We start from the raw sequence: 24,351 nt of genomic DNA, 5'->3' as shown, positions 1-24,351 counted from the left end.
ATTTAGAAAGGTCTTGTCACTGTGAAATATGAAAAATAAAGCTCAAAGGTCCATTAAACAAAACAAAAATGAAGCAAACACGGACCACCAAAATACACATGTATAATATGAAAGCCCTATCTCTTCTCATTCAAAAGTTATTACCAAAGTTCCATTTTTTTAATTTTTCATTCAAATGTTATGACCAAGGTTCAGTAAGAGGACAGACGAATGAGATTCGATCTCCCATCGCTTTCGCGAAAGCAGGGGACAATAATTTTCCCTTGCCATTCAGGGCCTTCAACCAAAATGAAATGTCTGAAATTCAATGAAATAAAAACTAAACACATATTGTTCCATAGCAATGTCATTGCCCACGTGGCGCAGTGGTAAGATTGTCTGCTTCAGAGTTCTGAAGTAAGGACTTGATCCTTACGTCGCAGGTTCAAATTCACAGCGGGACATAGAGACCAGTCCTTCGGATGAGACTTTGTAACTCGAGGTTCCGTGTCGCTGTAAGTGCTGGCACGAAACAGATCCCTCGATCACTGGTCAGTGGCCCTGGGTGCCGAGCATAGATTAAAATCTGCAGCCCTTCACAGCAAGTGGTGGCGTCTCCATATCAGTAAAAATTTCCCGAGAGGGACATTACCCAAAATACATGTACAAACCAGCTATTTTAGCAAAGTCGTGAAGTTATAAGCAGACAGTTATATGTCAGAATATAAGGACATACGCAAGGTACCTTACCTACCGATAATTTTTCAAGATTTTATCAATTTAATGTTATGGTACCATTACATGTTCCTAGACAAAAAATCAGCATGCGTTACCAGGCGTTTTGAACAGATATCAACTTTTGAAAATTTTTGCATTATTCAAAGAAAAATATACAAAAGATACAAAACATCAATTCCAGAATTTTTCCTATCAAAATGTGTTTTAGAAGTTGTGTACAATCCATATATAGACATTAAAAGGTACTTCATTTAGTGGAACTCTTCAACTCGATGCAAAGAATATCCCAATAAAGTTCAAACAAAATTGCTTATGACCTTAAAGGTTCAAATTGTCTGGTTTTCGTAGCCTGGTACCCGATACCATCCGAAGTATCTGTCTCAGTGTCTGACGTTTTTGTCCCCCGCTTGAAAAGTGGGGGATATTAATTTGGGTTTGTCCGTCCGTCCGTCCGTCTTTTTGTCTGTCTGTAACGCTTTCGTTTCCACACGATATCTCAAGAACCCTTTGAGCTTTTGCAATGAAATTTAGCATACCAACTCCCTATGGACTAAAGAAGACCCCTATTGATTTTGAGGTCAAAAGGTCAAAGGTCAAGGTCATAAATAAGCAAATTCTGCTATAACTCTTTCGTTTCCACACGATATCTTTAGAACCATTTGAGCTATTGCAATGAAATTTTACATAACAACTCCCTGTGGCCTAATGAAGACCCCTATTGATTTTGAGGTCAAAAGGTCAAAGTTCAAGGTCGTAAATTTATACATTCTGTCTGTGTGTAACACTATCATTTCCGGGCGATATTTCAAGAAGATTTTGAGCTTATGCAATGTAATTTTATACCAAAACTCCCTAGGACGTCTCTCGCCCCTCTCAAAGTGCCCCACCCCGTTTGTTTTATTAGTATTTATAGTATTACATGTCGCTATTTTTAGCGCAGGGGCATGAGGAGAGTTATCGCGTATAAAACAGGTTCTCGGCGGACTTTATGTTCTTATTACATCTATTAGAACTGTTTAATAAAGGCTAAATAAATCAAACACCATGGATTGTGTAAAATTTTGAGAATATCGAACCGGTCATCAGGGGATGCTCACTCCTCCATGGCACCTGATCCCACATCCGATTTTTTGGAGGTCCTTGTTTGCTTTGCTCCTATTTTGTATTGTTTTATGGACTTTTGATCTTGAACAGTGTTCGTTACCTCCATATGTTTCATTTAAAAGACAGGGTTTAAAAAATAACAACCCATATGCAAAATAGTTTTTTTTCAAAATATTTCAAATTTCACTGTATTTTTGTAACAAAAATATCTTATAACATGTAATAAATAATACACCAGGACCAATGAAAATAGTAAATATAAGTAATTTTATCCATTTCAAATGAAATAGCATAACGAAGAAAGTACCCAACTAAGACCTTCGGCTGCATACCCGCCTCCTTTTAAGAAACCTGACTCTGATCTGGTCCCATACTTTAATTTTTTTTTTGGAGAGTTACCATATTCACTATATTTGCAAATTGCTTAAAACGCTGTCCCCTTTGCTTGCCGTAGTTAGATCGATGGAAGATTTGATTCTTACGTTGCGGGTTCGAATCACACTGCAGGACATGGAGACTGGTTTTTTTCGGATGAGACCACATGAACGAGAAGGTACTAGTATTGTCATGAAAAAGATCCGTCAATGGCCCTAAATGCCGAGTAAAGGACAAAATTTGCAACCCTCTATCAGCAAGTGGTTGCCCCACACTGTGAGAGTAGTACTCTCGAAGAAACATAAAAATACCAAACAAATAAATAAAATAAAACATTATGATACACGTACTATTCTTCAGGTTCAGGGTCATTTTTCAACATTTTTTTTCAATTTCAAATTTTTTTTCAAGCTGTATGTCTATATTGATAAAGATTCATCAATGATGCCCTTAGCGGTATACACACAGTATAATGTCTGTATGAAGTGAAACATAAGTGATTTAACAGTTGTTGATTAGACAGACTTTGGTGGGTTGTCCAAATCATTAACGGTTGTAGGTAACAATTTGCCTTTCGTTTCCGGTAACCACAAGAAAAGGAACGCAACAATCAAGCACAAAGTTCCAAATGTTAACCCTGGTCCCCAAGGCACGTGTAGAGCCTAAAAATAAAAAAATCTTTCTGATTTAAAACGAAAAACAGTACATAAATCGTGTGTATATTTGTATACATACAAACGCGCATGCGCATACATTTATTAACCACAACAGCTCTTAAATTATAAATATTCAAAAATTTTAATAACTTTCAAATTCACGGCGTAGACAAATCTTTGTGTCAAAAAGGCAGACAAACAAATAATACTGACAGTTGAACACTTACGAAAGAGGAGGCAAATGGCGATAAAATGGACCCAATCCGACCAGCTGTGGACGACAGACCAAGGCCTGTGCTTCTACAAAATCCCAAAGAAATGTCGATATTTTGATTGATTATTGGTGTTGTATGCCGAGTCTGAAATATTTCAGCCATATTTCGCCGATCTATATTTTGAAGTATATGTCACCAAAACGGCTACATGTAGCTTTATTGATCTCTGACACTCACCTTAAGTTGGCACATGTAGGATACCGTCAAAGTGGGCTACCTTCATTGATCCGTACCTTAAGTTTGTAAGATAACATCAAAGTGGGGTACCTTCACTAATCTGATCCTTACCGTAGGTTGGTAGGACATACCGTCAAAGAGTGCTACCTTCACTAGTCTGATCCTTACATTGAGGGGGTAAGATAACATCAAAATGGGTTACCTTCTCTATTTCTGATCATTACCTTAGGTTGGTAGGATACTATCAAAACGGGCTACCTTTACTGATCTCTGACGCTCAGATTAAGTTGGTACATGTAACATACCGTCAAAGTGGGCAGCCTTTACTCATCCTTACCTGAAGATGGTAAGATAACATCAAAGTGAGCAATCTTCACTGAGCTCTGACCCTTTCCTTAGGTTGGTAGAAAACTAACAAAATGGGCTTACTTCTCTATTTCTAATCATTACCTTAAGTAGGTAATATAACAACAAAGTGGTTTATCTTCACTGAGCTCTGATTCTTACCGTAGGTTGGTAGGATACAACTCTGGCGTGATGAGAAACAGACAGGAAAAAGCACCAGCAATTCCAAACATTCCTACCAGGCTAAATATCATCGAAAGGACAATAAGGTTGACTTTAAGAGATAGACGTTTTTCGTTATCAACATATTCAGCAAATATTTTGGTACATGTAACTATGAGACATTCAAGAGTTTAATTTGGTCACACATTAATTTTTTTCCATTGTTTAAATATCTTCTCAAGAGCATGAATATATTTATAAAATGTGATATGAATTGATAAAGGCAAGTTGTGTTTTTACCTGTATATTTCAAAATAAGTGCAGATGCAATGAGAAAGAATCCTGAGAGAGCGAAAAAGCCAATGGATGTATATCTTCTTCCTATCCTAAAGCAAATATAGGTCAAAATTTTTTGATTCAATTTGTATTCACGCGTGCTCTTTTTAAGTAAACTTTAAGCATTGATGGTTACGTCACTTCCGCTGAATAACTTACTTTCCGACAAGATACCAAAGAACGAACTGACTTGGAGTTTCTGCCAACGCATTTAGAAAGAAATTCAGAAATCTGTTTCCTGATAAACTACTGGACATCAGGTACAGGGCGTAATAAGACAGACTGACGACAAACCTAGTTAAATAACAACAAAAATATATTTAACTTTTATAACATAGAGATCAACATGTAAAATTTTCTCTAGCACTTGTAAATGGTAAGAAATTTATTCTAAAAGCCCAAAATTGTTTACCAAGCAGTCCACAGGATAAAAGATAAGAATAAAACTCTTCTTTTTCGTACAATGTCGAGGATATTGTATTTTTCTTTCATCGGATCATCTTCATTGTCTGCTATTTGATGATCTGAATTCGCAAGCAGTATCTCTACTTCTTCCTTTGATGGCGTGTACAACCGTTTCAAAATCTTTTCTGGGTCCTTTTTATTCCATTTTGCTGCTCTACGTATCCAAACTTTTACCTCTTCATCTTTGCCATTCGCCACCAACCACCGTAAAGATTCGTGTTGTAACCTGATTGTTTAAACAACATTGATTAGTACAATTCTCTGTCATCCTTGGACTTTTAGTGAGGCATGGTATTCTCGAAGCTATATAACGTCTCTCAAGTTTTCATAATAACATCAGCAGCTTAAATTGTTGTTGACAACGATGAGATGACTTGACCCCACCTCTTTGCCGTAGGAAACGCTGTCGTTGGATCATTGCTTCACTCGTTGACATTCGCCCGAATTTATATCTCATGTGTACTCAGTTTTTCAACAGTGAATGAAAGGCTGTGTAAATTTCAGACGCTACATTTAATTATGTAACGTGGAGAATACCACGCCTTACTGAGAAAGTCCAAGGATAACAGAGAGTTGTACTAAATTACACGCCTCAAGGAGAAGCAAGAGGAAGTAATAACTTCAGACCCACCAATGCGTTCCAATACAATGGATGCCGATGAGACCTACAAGAAGCTGCAAGTATCTCCAAGATTGGTCTCTTAGGAGGTAGCCGAAGAGAGAGAGGGACGCCACACTCACCGCCCACATTAAAGCACCTATTAGGGTGGTGGTAGCTCTGAATTCCGCCGGAAACATTTCTATAATAAGCGAACCTTGCGCCATTTGGACCCCCTGAGTATAAATATTTCAGATGTTGTTATAATTTATACACATGAGATTTTTTTTTTAGATTTTCCACTAATTAGGAATAATTTACTTAAACTGCTTTAAACTGACCATCATTTGACATATATGTCAAGTACTAAATTAGAACAAGCTAAATTGATTACCTGTTGAAATGCACCAATAAGAAATCTTAGAATAACAAACAGTGCAAAAAAGGTGTTGAAGGCAAGGCCAAGAGAGCAGACGGTCAGAGCTATGAAACAGAAGCACGTGACTCCATGTCTGCCATTTTTATCTACAATAACAGAAAAGATGGTGGCTCCCAGCATTTGTCCCACCATGACCACAGCAGTCGACATCTGTCCCAGACTTTCTCTGTCACATATCAGGTCCCACTACAACAAAGGGCGGCATTGGTATGTAGTGTGATTGTGATAATAAATATATATTGTACAAAAATTTCTCATATCGAAGTACCAGGGACAGTCAATTTTGTTTTGCCTTAGAGGTAATTCAGTTTATAAAACGTTTAAAATCTACAGGAATTAAAATCACTTCGCGATACAATTGTTTCTTTTTACGTGTGTTCAGTGAAAAAAGTGTTTTATTTAAAATCAGTAGATATGAAATCACCTCCGTTACTGCAGTTTGTGGACCTTCGTATTTGTATCCACTTGGACAGGGGGTATCTGTAGACACCGATTTATTCAATGACGTGGTTATGTAGGTGACGTCACAAGTCTGTGGTTCCATTAGCACCGATGCATTAGAGGGCGCAGTAAAATTCTTACACTGGAAATTTGGAGGATATCCTGCAATATAAATAATTTACATAGTCAAAATGTAATTAAGAAACGCAAATTTAGCCCAATGGATCAAGCAGTTATTATGCGTGTTGTGATATTTATTCCATCTAGTACATTCAAAAAGACCAAAACAAGTTCTTCAATGTTTCTGTCTTTAACATTTTTAACCATTGAATCCAAGTTTTTCTGCCCCCGTAATCGAAGATTTCGGGGTATATAGTTTTCGCCATCTTCATCCGTCTGTCTGTCGGTTTGTCCGCAAAACCTTTACCCTTGTCCACAACTTTTGAGTGGGTAGGGCATAGAGTTTAAAATTTTCTAACTTTTTACCATAGCCATAGTTTTTGAATAGTTGGTGTAAATACTTTACATGTGTAATCGTTGTGAAAAGACCTTTCATTGGATATAAAAATATTTGACCTTTTGACCTTGACTTTAAGGTATGGCTCACTTTTAAATAACCTTGACTGTAACGTTTAACTCTTTAGCACTAGGGCTACAAATTTCACAGCTGTGTTTCTTGTAACAAGACCTTTGTTTGAATTTCAACAATTTTGACTTTGATTGACTTAGATTTTGATCCACTTTAAATTTTTTGAATCTTGACCATAACTGTTGAACTGTTAGTACTTCGGCTTAAATATTTTACAGGTGTATTCCTTGTGAGAAGACCTTCCACTGAGTACCAACAATTTTGATCTTGAAGTTTAACTTGCATTTGAGATATTTCAACCCTTGCCATTAGCTGCCATACGGGGGCATCAGTGTTTCACAGACACATTTTGTTTTCGAGAGTGTGAGATATGAAAGGAAATCGTCATGGTTTTCCGGATAATAATGACGTGGTAAAAATGCAGGGTAAATAAAAATTGAAAAGTTGTTCAACTAGCAAAACATTTTTTTGAATATGCTACAGCTGCAAATGACACAAGGACATTTTTTTCTGTAATGCGTATATTGTGTATAAAAGTAAATACATGTAATTGATGTTAAGTACCTATAAAGACGTAGATTAGGGCCGGATACGAGACCGGAAGCATCAGGAGTAGGGAGTATGCGTACTGACATATCTGGTAGGGACCGTAAGCCCCCAGCTCGCGAAGGATCACATCCACATCGGCAGACCGAATCCCCATAGTCTCAGCTGGCACAAGATTCAGACGTGGTGAGCTTCTAAGTAAAAAAAAGAGATTTTTTTTGGATACTGATTACACAATGTTTTATACTAGACACGTGCATAAGTGCACATCATGAAAAGGGTTATCAAATGTTATTAAATTATATACTTAGTATGTACCTTATTCTTAGACAAGAAACAATGTCACAGAACTAGCTTGTGATTTTTTTTAATCGGTATTAATGATTTTTGCTATTTCAATTAAAGTTGTAAAATTAATATTCATTGAAAAGGGTAAGCAATTAAGCAATCCATTTATTTTTGCATCAACTTCCGTAACGATACCTTATATGGGTCAATCGAAACATCACTCAGGCCTTTCTTGACTTGACTGAAAAGGCCTAGAGATGTTCCGATTGGAGAAGGGGTATGTCAAAATTGCATAAATAACGAGACCACATTTTTAGTTACAGTAAAACACGCTTATATCGAAGTGCTATGGAAGACCAATTTTGATCGTTATAAACGCAATTCGTTATATCCGTTAACACTAGTCTAAGATATGGTTCAAAATCACAGGGAATGAAAATCACTTCAAGAATTATGATGTCCAATTTTTTATTTAAAGCCACTTTAATTCATCTGAATTGGGGCCGTATAATGACAGAGTCGGTAAAGATAGGACTAATCCAAAACGCGATGCTAAATATTTATATATAAAGAATTTTCGTAGATTTTTTTAAGGAATCACCGTCTAGTTCGTATAGTATGCCAGTGCATCAACGAAAGTGGGAAACATGGGATAATTTGCATAACGGGCGAAGCCCGTTATGCATAAATTATCCCATGTTTCCCACTATCGTTGATGTCCCTGGCATACTATACGAACTAAACAGTGATTCCTTATATTTCCATTTCATTGTGAAATAAAACTGTAGATTTATATTTTTAAAATGTAGACATAAATTTAAATTACACGAGGACTTCCTTGCCAATTTCCATAGCCCTCGCCCACTAACGTCAAATACAAAGGCAGCCGCACGAGATTTTCATGCATATTTGGCATTCTTGGTGTCAGACACAGAGACAGATGCGCACGAGATTTGCATGCATATTATGCATCCCTAGCCCCTGACCTTTCGACCTGCCTAATTTACATTCCGGCAGATTTATCAAGAAATTAATTCCGCTAAGTTTCAAAGAGTTATCAAAGAGACAAAAATAAGAAATGGAAATATTCTGAAATAAGCAAGTTATTTCTCAGCACAATTAATATTAAAATTTTAATGCTACTTACTTGAGAAGATAAATGCACGAAGGGCATATTTAAAACAAAGAAATTCAACTACATAAGAACAGTATACATATATATAGGTGTCTTTGTACCTAGGATCGATGACTGATCTCTGTGGACAATGACACATAAAACTTATTATTGTGTAAAGAATTACTAATTCAGGACACGTCTGTATTGTTTTTGACACTAAGTTCGGGCACGGCTGAATAATAAATTTGCATGAATAATAAAAAAAAAATACTTAAATATTAGCTTCTTGTCCCCCACTTTCACAAAGTGGGAATATTAATTTTGGTCCGCCTGTCCGTCCGTCTGTCCTTTCATTTGTATTTCTGTCTGTCTGTAACACTTTCGTTTCCAGCGATATCTCGAGAAGCTTTTGAGCTCTTGCAATGAAATTTTACACAGCAACTCCCTACAGGGTCTAGGGAAATTTTTGATGTCAAAAGGTTAAAGGTCAAAGTCATAAAGAACTACACATGCTAACTTTCGATTCCCGCCTACATTTTACAACCATTTCATTCAAGATTGATAATTTGGTCATAAAATCTTTGTTAATACAAAGAACAGTTCAACTGTAATTGATTAATTATTTTAATATTTGTGCTAAATAGTAAAATATCCCTATTTCCAGCTTTTGAATTAAGGGGGGGGGGGGGGGAGTTAGACGATATTTTCCACAGAATTCGGGCTATAAAGTTTACTCAGGTGACCTAAAAAAAAAACTATCCAACAGAACAGCAAGTTATTGTATTCAAACCCTGTGAATGATGAAGATGGACTTTTGAGATGTGATGGACGATTGAAATATGCATAATTCTTACCTTATGATGTTAGATACTGTATCCCATCTTTCCTCTGAGACACAATTATGTCACAACTCTTATTATCCAGTAATATCATGAAAAAGGAAAAGGTGTATTGAACAGGAACAAATCATACTCTGTTTTTTATCTTATCGCGATTTTGGATAATATCCGATAGAGAGGAGATTCGGAAATTGGAGCGACCGTGCAATAAATGTTGTCGCAACAAAGCTAAACCAGCAGAGCAACTGATGGGTCCTCTTCCATCAATTTCTACCAATATGTATCATTAATACAGAACGAAATTGCTACTTTTTTAAGTATGAAGGATGAAGTTAAAAGTGTAGTTGTGAAGGAACTGCGTCTACAAATTCAGAGTTTCAATAACTTCCAGAAAAAATAAGATTTTTATTATATTTTCGTATGAAATGCTATAGCAACATATAAGTCATGAAATGATACAGAAAATTTGAGAAAATATTAACATCAAATTTGTGTTCATAAGCACCTTTAAGCGGGGCACACATTCTCTGAATTAGCTTGTTCTAGTATTTATCATAATGGCACATTTGGCTCTCTCTAAAACCCGTGGCTTCCGACGGATTGGGTTAAAAAGCGGAATGGAGTGAAGACTGTACATATAAAAGTTTCAAAAGTTTTCTCTTAAATGCAATATCTTCGCAACCACATTTTTAGTAGTTTTGAGTGAAACAGGAAATATTCGATTCAATCAGAAAAACTAGTGACCCTAACCTGTTTAATGTCAGACAACGGATTTACCTAAATTTTTTCATGACAAAGACTAGTCAAGGGGGGGGGGGGGCTCTGATAAAAGATAACTGTCCCAGTAAGAAAAATAATGATAATAATCATAGTTTACTTTATGTGAGTATAATATTCAGACCTATTCAGTTGAAAATCAACTCGATCATCAAATCTAAGATGGGGCGGGGTCTTGAATTTTCAATTTATAAAATTATATTTTTGAGTGAAAATTGCATGGTTTAAATTCATTTTCCTTTATAAGCTAGAAATTGTACGCTTACTAAAATTTTAACCCATCAAATAATCTAAAGAAGGTGATAGTTTTCAATTAGAGTAAGAAAGATTTCCCTACAATTATCATTAAAATGAAACAAAAAGTTTTATTTAGATGTCATACCCGCCTTTAACCAAATTCATAATTTTGTAGTCACTTTTTATGTTAATAAGAAGTTTGCATGCAAATTTTGTTGTGGGTTAAAGGTGGTTATGACATATGTAGGAGTTACCAAACGTACCTACCCTCTAGCCATTACCCTAATGCTAATTAAACTTTGTGACCCTAAATCATAACAAATACTACAGAACCAAACAACATTTATCACTAAATTGGATTATTAATTTATTCTTATGATTCAAGCAATTTTTAAGTGAAAAAAATATTACCTTAAATTTTAATTTGAAGTCGCTGTACAACGGAAAACAGTCTTACAGAGAATGAACCATTCGCTTAATTTATTCCTCCTTTGATTTCATCTTAAGATGTGACTCGAGATACAAGATGATATCTGGATAGGATATCTGAAAACCGTGTAATACTGACATTATATTGCCAAATCACTGCATTTAAAGAAATCCTATGTTAACATTTATTTACCTTGCTATTAGTTGACATAAGTGATCAAAGCATTTTAAGTTGCATGTTAAATCAGTTAAAAACTTACCTACCGTGGTCTAAAGAACTGTTCGCAACTTTTGACAGATTCACATTTCTATGTTCCTTTTCGTTTCGACCGGTTTTGAATTTACTGTTAACTTAAGACTTTTCTTTTTTTATTGTGGTATTGAGAGGTATGCGATAATATGATCAACATGTCGTGAAGAGGGTCATTATAATTTGACCATCTCTTTGATTTGGTCCTGCCCCTATAGTATTAAGAGGCTTTGATCGGGTGTCCCCCTACTACTAAGAAGCTTATAAAAATCGTGTGCGGAATTCGAAAAAGTGCATGTATTACTTAGATGACATTGTGTGGGCAGAGAAATGTAAATTAATATCACTTACATGTGTACTTTTAAGGACTAGAGAATTCATAACCATTTGGGGGGGGGGGGGGGGGTTAATTTGGATATTTATGTGAAAAATATATATTTTTCTAAACTAGGAGTAATTGTTATGGATTTCACAATCTGACAGGGCGAAAAAATAAACACGTAAATTGGGGGAAAATCTGTACTTTTTGTCTACTTAATGCGAAAATTCAACATTAGATCAAATTCAGTGATTTTTTTCCCTTGAGCTTAAGTCAAATATTCATCTATATAGATAATGCTAGTAGGAAAGTGACATACGTACTAAATACAACTGAGATAAGATTTTTGCTAATGAAGTGAAAACAAATTTAAATTGTACATTAAAATGCAATTACGTTATAGATTTTAAAACTCTTGAAACGATAACCGTTACCAACTATTTAAAAGAATTTGGTAAATTAAGTACATATTTTAAGTACTGTATAGAAATTTTTTATTTTATTTATTTATTTATTTATTTGAAAATACTTTAATATGAAAAACCAGGACAATCGGGTAATTCTCGCAAAATTCAGAATTAGTTATCATTGCTTTAGAGTAGAAACAGAAACTTAATAAACTGGATAAAAATAAAATTCTCCCCAGGTGTGAGAGTCTGTCGTTACTGCACCTCAAGTCCGGCTGAGGATGAATTGCATTTTTTGCTACAACGCATTCCATCAACTACAAAGAGCTTAGTTCATTAATTTTTTTTAATATGGAAAATCAGGCATGACGATTCAGACGAAACCAATTAACATCTTCCATGGCGCCATCATATCTTTAAAAAATCAGTTGTCTTCGTACAACACCAGAGTGAAGATTTTTTTTACCTCATGTGAAAGTATGTCAAGCAGACACTTTTTATTATAATGGCATTATGCACTGGAACTTTTTACCAGTCTCAATTAAATGTACTAAAGGAAAGAGTCAGTGCTTTTAAGAAACAATTAGCTGCAGATCTGTAGCTCGCTGGTCTGAAAAATAATTGGAATTGACGACCAGAGAGCTACAGTGGTACCCATTGAAAAAAGTGTACTTAGGATATTTATTGCGCAACAAAAAATGCGTTGTATCTGATTCTCGAATAATTTCTCCGTATATAACAATGTACTACTAACATACAGGCGAACGAATTTTTCATGGACTCAATTTTAGGCCCCGGAGGGTTATTGTGAAAAATATACACTTTTTTACATGGGTGGCACTGTAGCTCTTTGGTCGTCCATCCCTTTTTTTCAGCTCTTTGGCTAAGGAACAAGTCCATCCCTTTTTTTGAAAACATTTTTTATAATTATTTTGACCAGCAAGCTACAGATCTGCAGCTAAGAAACAAGTGAAGTGTGATTATCTTCAAAAGGGCAATTTAGAACATGAAAGTAATATGCTTCATACCTAATTTTTAAAAACATTTTTTATAATTATTTTGATAAGTTCCATCAATATTATCATCCAATGTAAATCCTATTCGATTTTTATGCAGCACAGAACTTAAATTATAGACCCAAACAATTTTTATGGTGCTTTAGTTATAAAGCTTTGTATTGGTATCATAATTTTATTCAAGATAGGACCCCATTGGAAATAAGCTCTCATTTTTTAATTGGTTATCCTGGTATCAATCTAGTCGCAGTTTCTATTAAAAATATGGTTACCTGAATATTTATATATTCACAAATCTATATAAAATTTCTGTATTCCCAAATATTGTCTTTCTGTAATAATCATTTATACACTGTAATTTGTTCTATGCATGACGATATAATAGCAAATAAATTATGAAGGTGATGATCAGGCTACTACAGTATTTTAAAAAGTAAAAGCACTATGAAAATAATTATGAGAAAACAAGAAAAATTATTTTCATATTGTATTGTGTCATGTGGTATGCATGTCAGCATCGGTCATCAGTTGTTTTTCGACTGTTAAATGGAGTGCAGGTGTAGATAAATATTTAATGGAGTGTTCTCAAGTATCTGCACGGCCCGGTTTTATTTTTTTAAGGCCCATTGATCTATAGAATTTTTGTTTTCGCAATTCTTATATTCATATTCTTATATTCATTTCACAGCATGTATATTTCACAACCTGTGCACTTTAAATATAAGAGGGGTGATCAAAAAGTTCGAAAACTACATTGAATTACTTCCATCATCTTCCCAAGTCAAGAGTTTCTGATCCGCTCCGCTCCACATAAACTTTGCAGCGGAGCGGAGCAGAAACTCTTGATTGGGGAAGATGTACTTCCATGAGAGAAATGAAATTTGATTTCAATGTCCAGGTGCGGATCTAGACTGGAAAAACCCACCCCCACCCCACCCCTCCTCAAAATATGGAGTTTCTCAAAGGTCAACCCAATTAAATCCTATTTCGGGGGCGGGGTGGGTTTTGAGTTAGATTCAACTTCTTCTATAAAATCAAATTTAAATTTTCTTCCTACTATACGTACTACATTAACTTATTTGACCTTTACCAAAAAGGGAACATAGTTTTTTTAGTTTTCTTACCAACCACTCGTAGCGAACACTACGCCACCTAGCGTTATAATGCCGCACTAAATTTTGATTTTTTTCGTCTTCATTGAATATGCTTCATTGTTAGCCGGGGGGTCAAAGTGAAATGTAATAAAGACGAATATGAAAACAATAAAGTGACATATAATTACAATAATAACAAAGCATAAAGAAGTAGGCAGAATAAGAATAAAAGCAAGATACATAGACTTTTGGCGGTAATTCCCTTCCATATTAAATGGAGTGCAGGTGTAGATAAATATTTAATGGAGTGTTCTCAAGTATCCGCACGGCCCAGTTTTATTTTTTAAGGCCCATTGGGGGGGAACTCCAGTCAAAAAAAAATCCAACCCATAAATTTCCTGACAAGCAAATTAAAAACTTCATAACTTATGATTTTCGTACCAATTTCACATAGATTTGCGTTTCTGAGGACAAATCTGCGTTGTCTAGGGGTCCAATGTCACTTTTACTTGGTTTAGTATAAACAATAACGCTGCAAATTCCGGTGGAGGGGGGTCCGACCCCCCAATGTCCTTTTCCAGAATGAGCATGGTGACCATCATAACCCGACCTTGGATGCACACATTATCCAATTGTTTGATGTCTGAAATAAATGATTTTATAGGCATTTCATACTTACGGTATTTTAAGCTTATTGATGAAATATCCTTTTAGACTCCATTTCGTCGTATAATTATTTTTTGCCCTGTCCGTCCGTCTGTCTGTCTGTTTGTTCGCAAAAACGTTTACCCTGTGCATAACTTTTGAGTTGAGGGGCTATGACTTTCAAATTTTACAGTTGAAATCCTTGTGACTTTTCTAAGGGTTCCACCAAATTTAACCTCTTGACCTAAGAGTTTAACCCACTTTTACAAAAAAATGATCACACTTTAACCTTGGTCCTAACGTTTGAACAGTTGGTGCTAGGGCTTTCATACTTCATACTTGTGTATTTATTGAGACAAGGCCTTTCAGTGGGTATCAATATTTTTTACCTTGACCTTAGAGTTTGACTTACTTTTAACTTTTAAACAGTTAGAACAAGGGATTTCACAGGTGTATTCCTTGCGATAAGACCTCCAAAATTTTTAAACCTTGAGAGTTTAACATGCATTTGAGAAAATTGATTCAAAAATCAACCCTCGCCATAAGCTGCCATAGGGAGGCATCATTATTTCACAAACACATCTTGTTAAATATTTTTCAGCATATTATTTTCGTAAAATAAACCCAAAATACCTCGAACTTGCGCAGTTGGAATTTGCGTAACTGTTCCACTAGAATTAAAGAAAATAGAAAGAAGATTTTTTTTTAGAACTTTTTATAGATTTTAAAATTTCAAACGTGTTGACTTTTGTTCTGGTGTTAAGAGATGTTGTTTCCATCATGCACATATTTAAGTAGGCTGAGCTGCTGGGTCAAAATTTTCATTTACTAGTACTTTGCTGATGAGATTTCAACAATGCAAGTGATATGTTTAAATGTATATCTACCTTCTCTTGACTGCAGTCAGGCACGTAAAAGATCAGTTTTCCGCTTTTCGAAAAAAAAAAAGGAGACTCACTGGAGGTTGCCAGAGAAACCCCAAAAATATATCAAACCTGAACATAGCTTTTCACCATCGAAATATGCCTGAAATTCAAATATTGCCGACTCGGCGTTAAACAATATAATTATCACTTCATCCTTGTGAGCTCCTCTTCCTTAAAAACGAAGGGTAAAGAAAGGTAACTCTATCTAAATAACCGTAACAAAATTGTTTCCGAGCATTTTTTCGTTAAATGAACTATGTGTGTTCTTGCTGAAAACATTCAACTCCTCAAAATCTTTTATGTTTTCTAATACAATTTGAAAAACCATACGGCTAGACAAAGAATTCGGCTGAAAATATGGATGCGAAGAATTCAACCTCGATCTATATACTGAACACTGAGATATTTTTAGAGTCGATGAGATGTTATTCACATACATGTATGTGTTTTAACTAAATTGTATTTTCATGTATAAGTATTACCGATTTACATTTTTGAAACATTTTATTTTCTATATATAAGGGGGATATACATGAAATACTTGTGGTAAAGATCAGAGCACTGTCTTCATAATGACTTTTTTTTCAGAAGATATATATATTAATTATTTGTTGGAGATGTTTGACTATTTTGTTATATATTGATCATGTTGATCTTATGGCTTAACTAGTTTTTAAGCCAATTATCTTTTTTTTTTATTTGATTTGTTTAATTCATAAAGGTCTTGACTAACGTCCCCTCCCACCACCACAACGATTACACATGCACGACGAAAGGGAACTAGAATTTCAGTTACATTGTTTGTTTGTTTTTTTTTAAATTCATTATTCCCTGTCCAACTGAAATTTCCAATTTCAAAAATTCAAAAATTCAAAAATTTCCAATTAATGAAGGATCTCTTTTGTGATTTTATGATCCCAGGTAATACTGCAGACCTCCTCTACATTTTTTATTGGGGGGGGGGTGTTACCAGCTAAAACTCTTATTATGATAAATTATTTTTAAAAAATGAAAGGATTTCCATTATTTTATATCTGTTGTAAACTGATAACGCACGATATTTTTTCGTTTAAAAACACCTTATTACGAGTTGAAAATTGATTATATCTCAGAAAATATTCAGTGGGAAAAGTATACTTTATAGAGAGAGTGAACATGTACGTTGCGCATATCCTTTATCATTTTTTTTATTTAACAGCGTGTTTAAATACAAAAAAACAACCTTTTGAGGAAAATTTGTTTTTATTCCGATTTGAATACAAATATTTTTGCAATGCTGAGAAAATTGACTTTGACACTCTAGCCGGGGGTTATAGAATTGAAAGGTGCGATCTAATCATCACTGACATGCATATAGACAAGTACAGCAGATTAAAAGATTAACAAAGTACAAATTACCTATTATCTATTTAATCAACTCATTATCTGCTGATCGGTCAATATTTACTTAACAATTTGACTTTCTTTTCTTGGGTATGAAATGTCAAATTCCAGATATCTTGATTTTTTTTTTAATAAAGCATCGAAAAGGGCGGAGAATTAGTTGAATACTAATCTATGACAACTGCAGAAATATTATTCTAGATATTATTTTATTAAAAATAAATATTTGATTTTAAACCAGCAATCTAAATGTGTGTGAAAGTGGCCATGTTGCCTGATTACTAAAGTATTCAAATTAAAATTAAATCGATTCAAGCCTTAACACTGGGACACATTTTCAGATAAAATATACACTTTACTCTTTTATTTTAATATAAAAAAAAAAATAAGTCTCAATTTCGAAAAAAATATAACTTTTTTACTGTAATTGTTACTGTAATTATTACTTTATTTAATTAAATGATTTATTTTTTATTGACTGAAATCTGATTGGACAGTATGCATTTTTGCCCTCGCATCACGTATGTCCAAAGTCATTGCTCTCTGCATTTAAAATACCGATATAACAGAAAAATTGTTTGATCCAAATTACATTAACTTTTATAACAAATTATATTTATTATAAAACTTATATACATTGAAAATGATTATTTTCCAACTTTTAACAAAACACTTTGTGTTGACTAAGGTCTAATTTAAGTTAAATTGAATCATTGAAATATTTCACCAAGTTGCAAAAAGTCTTTTGTATGTTCACATAGGAAAATTCCTTTTAACTCTAATGGAATCTATCCCGGAATTTATCATGTTCAAGAATTATCCCAGAACATTAAGGCACTTATACTTTTCGAAATGTCGCTGAAGAATTCTTTCTGCGATCTCTTAGAACAATATTTTCAGGAGGAATTACGTGTTTAATTTTATTGACACAGGAATGGTTTTATCTTTCTTTAATTCCATAATGAAGTTCTGCATGGGGTTATTAAGCAGCCGTTCGGAAAAATCTTTATTGAAAGAATTTAAGAATAGCCCCAGGAACTATAAAAACAAGAAACTCGTAACAAAGACCATGCAAAAACAGGTCTTCGTCTATCTAAAATTGCTCTTTCTTTGACGATTATATTGTTGCTACAAATCTCTGTCTAATTTTTATGGAAAACAGCCTTTCTGTATACTAGTCTATCAATATTTTCACCATAGAAAAACGATCGTTTACGATTCACCAATATTTGACCAGGGAAGTCAATTTAAGTTAAAATCAGGTAATCTAACGCAAAACACTTCTGCATGCATAGGATTATTAAGCATGCATCTTCGTGGAGTTAATATTGCTTCCATTCAGCATCAATACGCAAACGTGTAAGGGAAAATTATTCATTTGTTTGTCATTATTCCATTTGGAAACTTGCCACAAACAAAAAAAAATGGATGACATTGCATAGATTGGTATATCTTTTTCGATTTTTTTCTTGTATTTTTCCTCCAAAAACATGAAAAACGATGCAAATATAAAATTATTTTTATTTTTTTTTAAGTGTTATATTTTCTATGATGGTCACAAGTATCTTTTTTTGATTGTTCCTTATAAATCTACACAGTTTGTTCTCTTTCTATCATTATATAGGACACTTATTTACAAATTTGAATATAAATTAATAATTTTTTGTGATTACTCTTACTTATTTTATATATAAAATCATTTCGGGGAATGAAGGTATCTGGATCTGGAATTATTGGGGGGGGGGGGGGGGGGTTGGGGGGTTGGAAGGGGGGTGGAGAAAATCTGTTTTAAAAAGATTATTTTAGGTCGTTGTTGATTTTTAAAAATCACAATTACGTATATTGGTAAAATATCAAAGAAAGCCAGTTGATATTGTGTTCTTATATTGGATACCTCTACAGATTAATGACTGCGATAAGGAAACAATTTACGTGTACATGTTTTATAACATAGTATACAACAGATACATGTATCAAAATAAAAGTTTCTTTGCAATACGTAAATAAAAAAAAAAAACATTTAGTAAAACAGATATTTTTAAGAGTAAAAAATATTATGGGGATGTATATCCTTTAATTATCTATTTCTGTTCCTGTGCTAACGGCGGGGTTTTGAAAATTTCGTCAGTAGAAACTGAAAGATAATTTTCGGAATGGTTCTGTTTGCTGTCAAGAGGTTGCGTCAAATTTTAATGTATTATAATTAAGTGAAACAATTCTCAAACCATTCCTTAGTTATGTATATAAGTCACAACTAGTTACTTGCTGGCACCTGCTCGGTGTCATTTCACTCTCTCAAGACAAGCAAATACTTCGGTAAATCACCGTATTTGGTCAACAAATATATGTGTCAACACTGCGCAAACATCGCCTCTTCGGTCTATTACTGGTTAAATATTTTCTTTTGATGAAGGTGAAAAAATGTTGACCTTATAACTTCCAATAATCATAGCCTTTTATTACCGGAAAGAATTCTAATGAATGCATTTATTAATTATCAATGTATCAAAACCGTTTATTGATAAAATCAACACCCCCAAAGAAATAACAGTCACTTTCAATGAACCTCCTTGTATTACAAATATGTTGAACGTATATTTTAGTTTTGTGAAATAACTGTGAAGCATCCATCAGTTAGATACGGTGCAAGAAACCCGGCATGTTTACCATTTAATTGAAAGTCTAAAAAATAAATAAATAAAATAAAATCAACATTTAATTAAATATTTCCTACCTTCTTGTTCCAATTTTCTTTTTGCAAGAAAAGAAAAAAAAAGTCAAAAGGAAATTCTTTGATAAGATAAATATACGAATTTTTCAAAGTAAAAAACAAAACTGTTTCTGTTAAATCAATTTATTTATTGCACTATTTAGTGAGATTCCTCATCTCCAAAAAATGTCTTTTCACACACATTCATACGAATACTTGTATTCAAAAGGTAATTTATACATTAAAAAATTGCGTACTTGTGCACATGAACTATTAATCTACTTTACATATTTACAAATATTATTTACAATTATATATCAATTAAAATGTTCACCATAGCACTAAAACAAGTCCAAGAAGTCAAAATTACATTAATAAACAAAAAATACATGAGTTTTTGGAGACAACGTATTCCAATGGTTTGAGTATAAAACGATATCACAATGTATCACACGAATTTCTGCGTATTATCACTGGGCTGTTTGTAGTCTTTGAAGACCTGCGTATTGAGACCCACAGTAGGTTGATGGCGGGGGTAGGGAGGAATATCCGGGAAGGGAACCGGTGGAGGACGGAACAGGAGGGACCTGAGATCCGGGTAAATAGGACCCGCTGAGGGACGATCCGAGAGAAGATCCGAGGGTGGAGTTCATATTCATCCCGGGCGTGTTGTAATACGGAGAATACCCACCGTGCGATGACGTGTTCCAAGATTCCGGTTTTGACGGAAGTCCATACTGTTGAGGTTGTGGTAGTCCCTGAGAAAACGCAGAAAGCGCCATAGAGTTAAAGGAGGGGTAGGGCTTGTAACCGGAGGGGGACCCGTACAAACTGAAATGTCCGTATGAATTCACATGCTGTACGTGGGCTGGGTCCTCGCGTTTTGCCCGCTGAAGCTTGAATCTTTTGGCCCTCCTCAGAAAACTTCCATTGCCGAACATATCCCCACAGCCCGGGTGTAGAGCCCAGTAGTTTCCTTTTCCTGGTCTTCCGGGGGCTCGGGGTATTTTCACGAAACAGTCATTCAGCGACAGGTTGTGTCGAATGGAATTCTGCCATCTTTGTTGGTTGTCTTTGAAATAAGGGAAACGATTCATGATGAAGGCATAAACTTCGTTTAATGTCATCATTCCTGAAGAAGAACTTTCAATAGCCATCGTGATGAGTGCGATGTAAGAATACGGCGGCTTGACGTCTGCGAATCTTCTCTTCTGCTGGGAAAGGGTGGTAGTTCCGGAAAATTTCATGTCGTAATTGTCAATGTCTGACTCCGGGGAATTCACGTTATCCGGGATTTCGGAGTCGCTGTGGTCCGACTTTAGATTCCTGTTGGTCTGATCTTCCTCGGTGATTCCGTGGGGTGGAGGAATATTTCCATACATGTTGACCGGATTCTGCATCATGTGTGCGTTGGATGCCATCATGCAGGAGGACTTGTCTTCCATATCATGTCCACCCAAAACTGCGGCGTTGCTCTCTAACATGGTTTGGTTTCAAATTAAAATTAATATTATCTCTTCTTTGAAAAAATATTTTACTTGTGATATGAGAATTCGAAAAGTCAATGTTTTCTCTGGAAAGGTTAGAGTTAACCTATGATGAGTCGTGTTTTTCGCTTCAGTTTTTACCATTCTATGATATAAAGAATTACACCACCGAGCTTTCTGATTGGTCAGTTGCAGTCCAGAAGCATGTTTTTATAGGCTAATTGACTTTAACTACTTCTTTGTAAGGAGATTAACGGTCAGTTGAAAGTTGAATATGGAATCGCCCCTGGATACGAAGTGTACAGTAAAACCAACCTACTGTGAAATCACTAATTTGTTTTTGAATGAAGGACCAAAATTAGCTCCTCCTACAAGTTAGGTCCGTGTTTGCATAATGATTAAAGAAACAACTTTGGGGAGAAATTGCTGAGAAAATATACGACAAGAAATCAAAATGTTTGCAAACAACAGTTTCAATGTTTAGTGTTTTTATTTCAATATATGTTTAAGATCGGTGATTTATACCAATATGTTTTTGAAGATAGTTTTGATAAGCGTGATTATTTAGATATGAAAATTTGTTACTTATTATAAGCTTTTGTAGTAACAGTAATCATCCCGGGAAAATTAAGTAAATGTTATGAAAATTTGGTAAAAATATTGTTCTGGCCAATGTCAAACAATTTTCGCGTGCACCATGCAGGTCAGTGTCGATAATTTTTGGAGCGATTGTTTGCAGGGAAGGGAACTTAATAAATTTGAATTTAGATAAAATTGAAGACATTAGGAAAAGTTTTTTGAAAAAAAAAAAACAACAAAAAACTGGCAATAATGCACTGGCGTTCATCAATTACCTGTTCTAATTCTACATGTATGTTAACTGAAAACTATATTATCCTCCGCAAATTAAGAATTTTTAAAGAATTTTTCCTTTTAAATTTTTATGTGAATGAACAGTCAGATACAAAAAATTGAAGAAAAAAAAATAATGATATTGTACAGGAAAATTTCATGTAAGAACTTCAACGAGAAGGAGGTTGACACTAATTGTAAAATGGTGACTTTCATAAAGTAATGAACCCCCCCCCCAAAAAAAAAAAAAAACGGTTTTGAAAATGTTAACTTCAATCACCTGTAGTATGTATGAAATTTTGCAGTATACATTGATGTCTGAAGCTTAATTATTTATTTCCCCCTTTTTTCATTCGATTTATTTTATTTGAAAAAAATAGATTGTTTGTGCATAGACCGTCGCGGGGTTCCCAAATAGGGGATGGATATCCTCTTCTGCTGAGTTAGATATTTTAAAAATATAAATAAGGTATACCATTTTGTTGGTTTTTATGCATTTTTGAAGATTTTTTTCACGGAACACAAAAAAAAAGCACAGCATTGGATGATTAATTTACTTTTTATCAAATATATTTATTTTGTTTATTCAAAAAAAGGGCTGCAATCACAACCAACGTATCCCTTATTTCAACAGTCTGAATAAAATTTTCCCGTATTTAATTTTTTTTGAGAAACTTTATATATGTGTGTTTACTATTTAAAGGATTTCCTTTAATTTCCCATGCTCGGGAATCTACAAAAATTAAAATCATTTCTAATAAATAAAATCAATTATAAAAATACATTTGTTTTCTTAAATCTTTAATTAGCTGTTTACCTTTGAAATTTAGATCTTATAATCAATTCCTCAAGTAACAATGAAGATTATCTAACTTTTGATAGAATTAATCAAAAAATAACCTTCTTAAAGTCTGAATAAATATTTTGAGACTTCTTCAGTCTACTTTTACAGGTGGATTTCGTTCGCCTTTTCAGGGAGTCGGCTTCATTCAAAGTGAAAGTGAATCTACACGTAACAAGATTATCTGGAGAAAGGGCAGACTAAATGGGGATAAAGGGGGATTAGGACGGTGCTATTTGTTTGTATAAATGATTACTGAAGTTAATTTTCTTAACTTAATCAATCAAGAGACCAGTAAAATTCTTTTTTTCTCTCTCTCTTTCTCTCTCTCTTTCCCTCCGCCGAATTAAGAAACCGTTAGGTATCAGTTTCTAGCATTTAATTAATATTTTTTTCAGGACTAATAAAACAAATAATTTAATTTTTTCCATCAATTTTTGTATCACAAATCATAAATTTGTTTAGATTTTAGAAATTGATTGGAATCTATAAATATATTTTTTTTTACTATTTATATATCCATATAGTATTTCATTGAAGAAAGTAACAAACAGAAACATAATTTTTCTTTTCTTTTTTTTTTTTTACCTACCAACCTAGAAAAAATCTCATGCATACAGCTATTGTCTTACAAGTCAATGCATGTTCCAGTTTTGATTTTTAAAGAAAAATTAAAATCAAAAAGCATGTGGCCAAAAAAAGTTACAATGCGTAAAAATCACCCGAAATAGACACGTCAGGTTTAAACAAGATGTCAAGTTGCCCGTCATTTCAGGCAATGATGACATCTAACGATGATAATGGAAACTTACACGATACCTATTGTAATCTACACAGGGTCATTTCGAGACATTGACAACTTTCCAAGGAATTCAATTATCTGTTTTGCGATTTTCCCCGAGTGTTACTTGCAATCTTGTGGCCCTAGGGCCCACCTGAAAAAAAGTCTACTAGATGTGAAATTTGACAGGCATCCACAAGGAAACAAATCTATATAATCCATACGAACATGTTAGGGGATTAAATGTCTGTGAAAAACGTTGTCTATAAAATTATTTAATTGACAGAAATATTTCAAATATTGATACTTTTCAAACTGGCTATAAATTAATTAAATATTTCAAGTATCTGCATATATACATGTATAATCGAAACATAGATATTATTTTATTTATTCACGTATGAATTATTTTATTTATTAGATTTCTAAATTGATTGTGTTTGGCTTAAATACATTTTTATTACATATTATTGGATTATAAAATAATAGCTGTGAATCTATAAAATATTTCATTGGATAAGCAACATATCAAAGGTTCCGACAGTATTTGTCGCCCATTAATTCCCCGAGAGCAATTAATCCAATTAAGCACCGATTAACGGAGTCAAACTCGAAAAGAATTATTCATCTAAGAATGCATAATTTCTTATGAAATTGAATAAACATTCTTTTAACACAACATAAATATATTATAAATACAAAAAAGTGAATAACTTATAGCACAACTA

General features: G+C 34.0%; 2 protein-coding genes across 2 annotated transcripts; both read right to left on the bottom strand.

Annotated features, from left to right (window-relative positions):
* Positions 1-2,531: 2,531 nt before the first annotated feature.
* LOC134252280 (organic cation/carnitine transporter 2-like) lies at positions 2,532-9,533 on the bottom strand. The gene is made up of 11 exons (XM_062734719.1): positions 9,485-9,533; positions 7,244-7,419; positions 6,074-6,252; positions 5,605-5,835; positions 5,244-5,446; positions 4,560-4,838; positions 4,307-4,441; positions 4,112-4,197; positions 3,812-3,923; positions 3,080-3,152; positions 2,532-2,858 (listed from the first exon to the last, which is right to left on the bottom strand). The coding sequence occupies exons 2-11, from the start codon at positions 7,380-7,382 to the stop codon at positions 2,712-2,714; spliced, it is 1,584 nt and encodes a 527-aa protein (XP_062590703.1). The 5' UTR covers positions 7,383-7,419; positions 9,485-9,533; the 3' UTR covers positions 2,532-2,711.
* Positions 9,534-20,132: 10,599 nt separating this feature from the next.
* LOC134252267 (forkhead box protein B1-like) lies at positions 20,133-21,146 on the bottom strand. Its single transcript, XM_062734706.1, has one exon. The coding sequence runs from the start codon at positions 21,144-21,146 to the stop codon at positions 20,133-20,135; it is 1,014 nt and encodes a 337-aa protein (XP_062590690.1).
* Between the last annotated feature and the right edge of the window lie 3,205 nt (positions 21,147-24,351).

This window comes from Saccostrea cucullata, unplaced genomic scaffold (genome assembly GCF_032062105.1).
Source record: "Saccostrea cucullata isolate Sc308-1 unplaced genomic scaffold, CSIRO_AGI_Scuc_v1 ctg130, whole genome shotgun sequence".
Classification (NCBI taxonomy): Eukaryota; Metazoa; Mollusca; class Bivalvia; order Ostreida; family Ostreidae; genus Saccostrea; species Saccostrea cuccullata.
This window is presented reverse-complemented; position numbering and strand designations above follow the sequence as displayed.

What these genes read in the sequence shown, in the direction of transcription:
- LOC134252280 (XM_062734719.1), bottom strand. Translation starts at nt 7,382, where the DNA reads ATGGGGATTCGGTCTGCCGATGTGGATGTGATCCTTCGCGAGCTGGGG. An exon ending in CTTTGGTATCTTGTCGGAAA is followed by an intron (nt 4,198 to 4,306) that starts GTAAGTTATTCA and finishes TATTTGCTTTAG; the next exon opens with GATAGGAAGAAGATATACAT. An exon ending in CGCCATTTGCCTCCTCTTTC is followed by an intron (nt 2,859 to 3,079) that starts GTAAGTGTTCAA and finishes TTTTATTTTTAG; the next exon opens with GCTCTACACGTGCCTTGGGG.
- LOC134252267 (XM_062734706.1), bottom strand. Translation starts at nt 21,146, where the DNA reads ATGTTAGAGAGCAACGCCGCAGTTTTGGGTGGACATGATATGGAAGAC.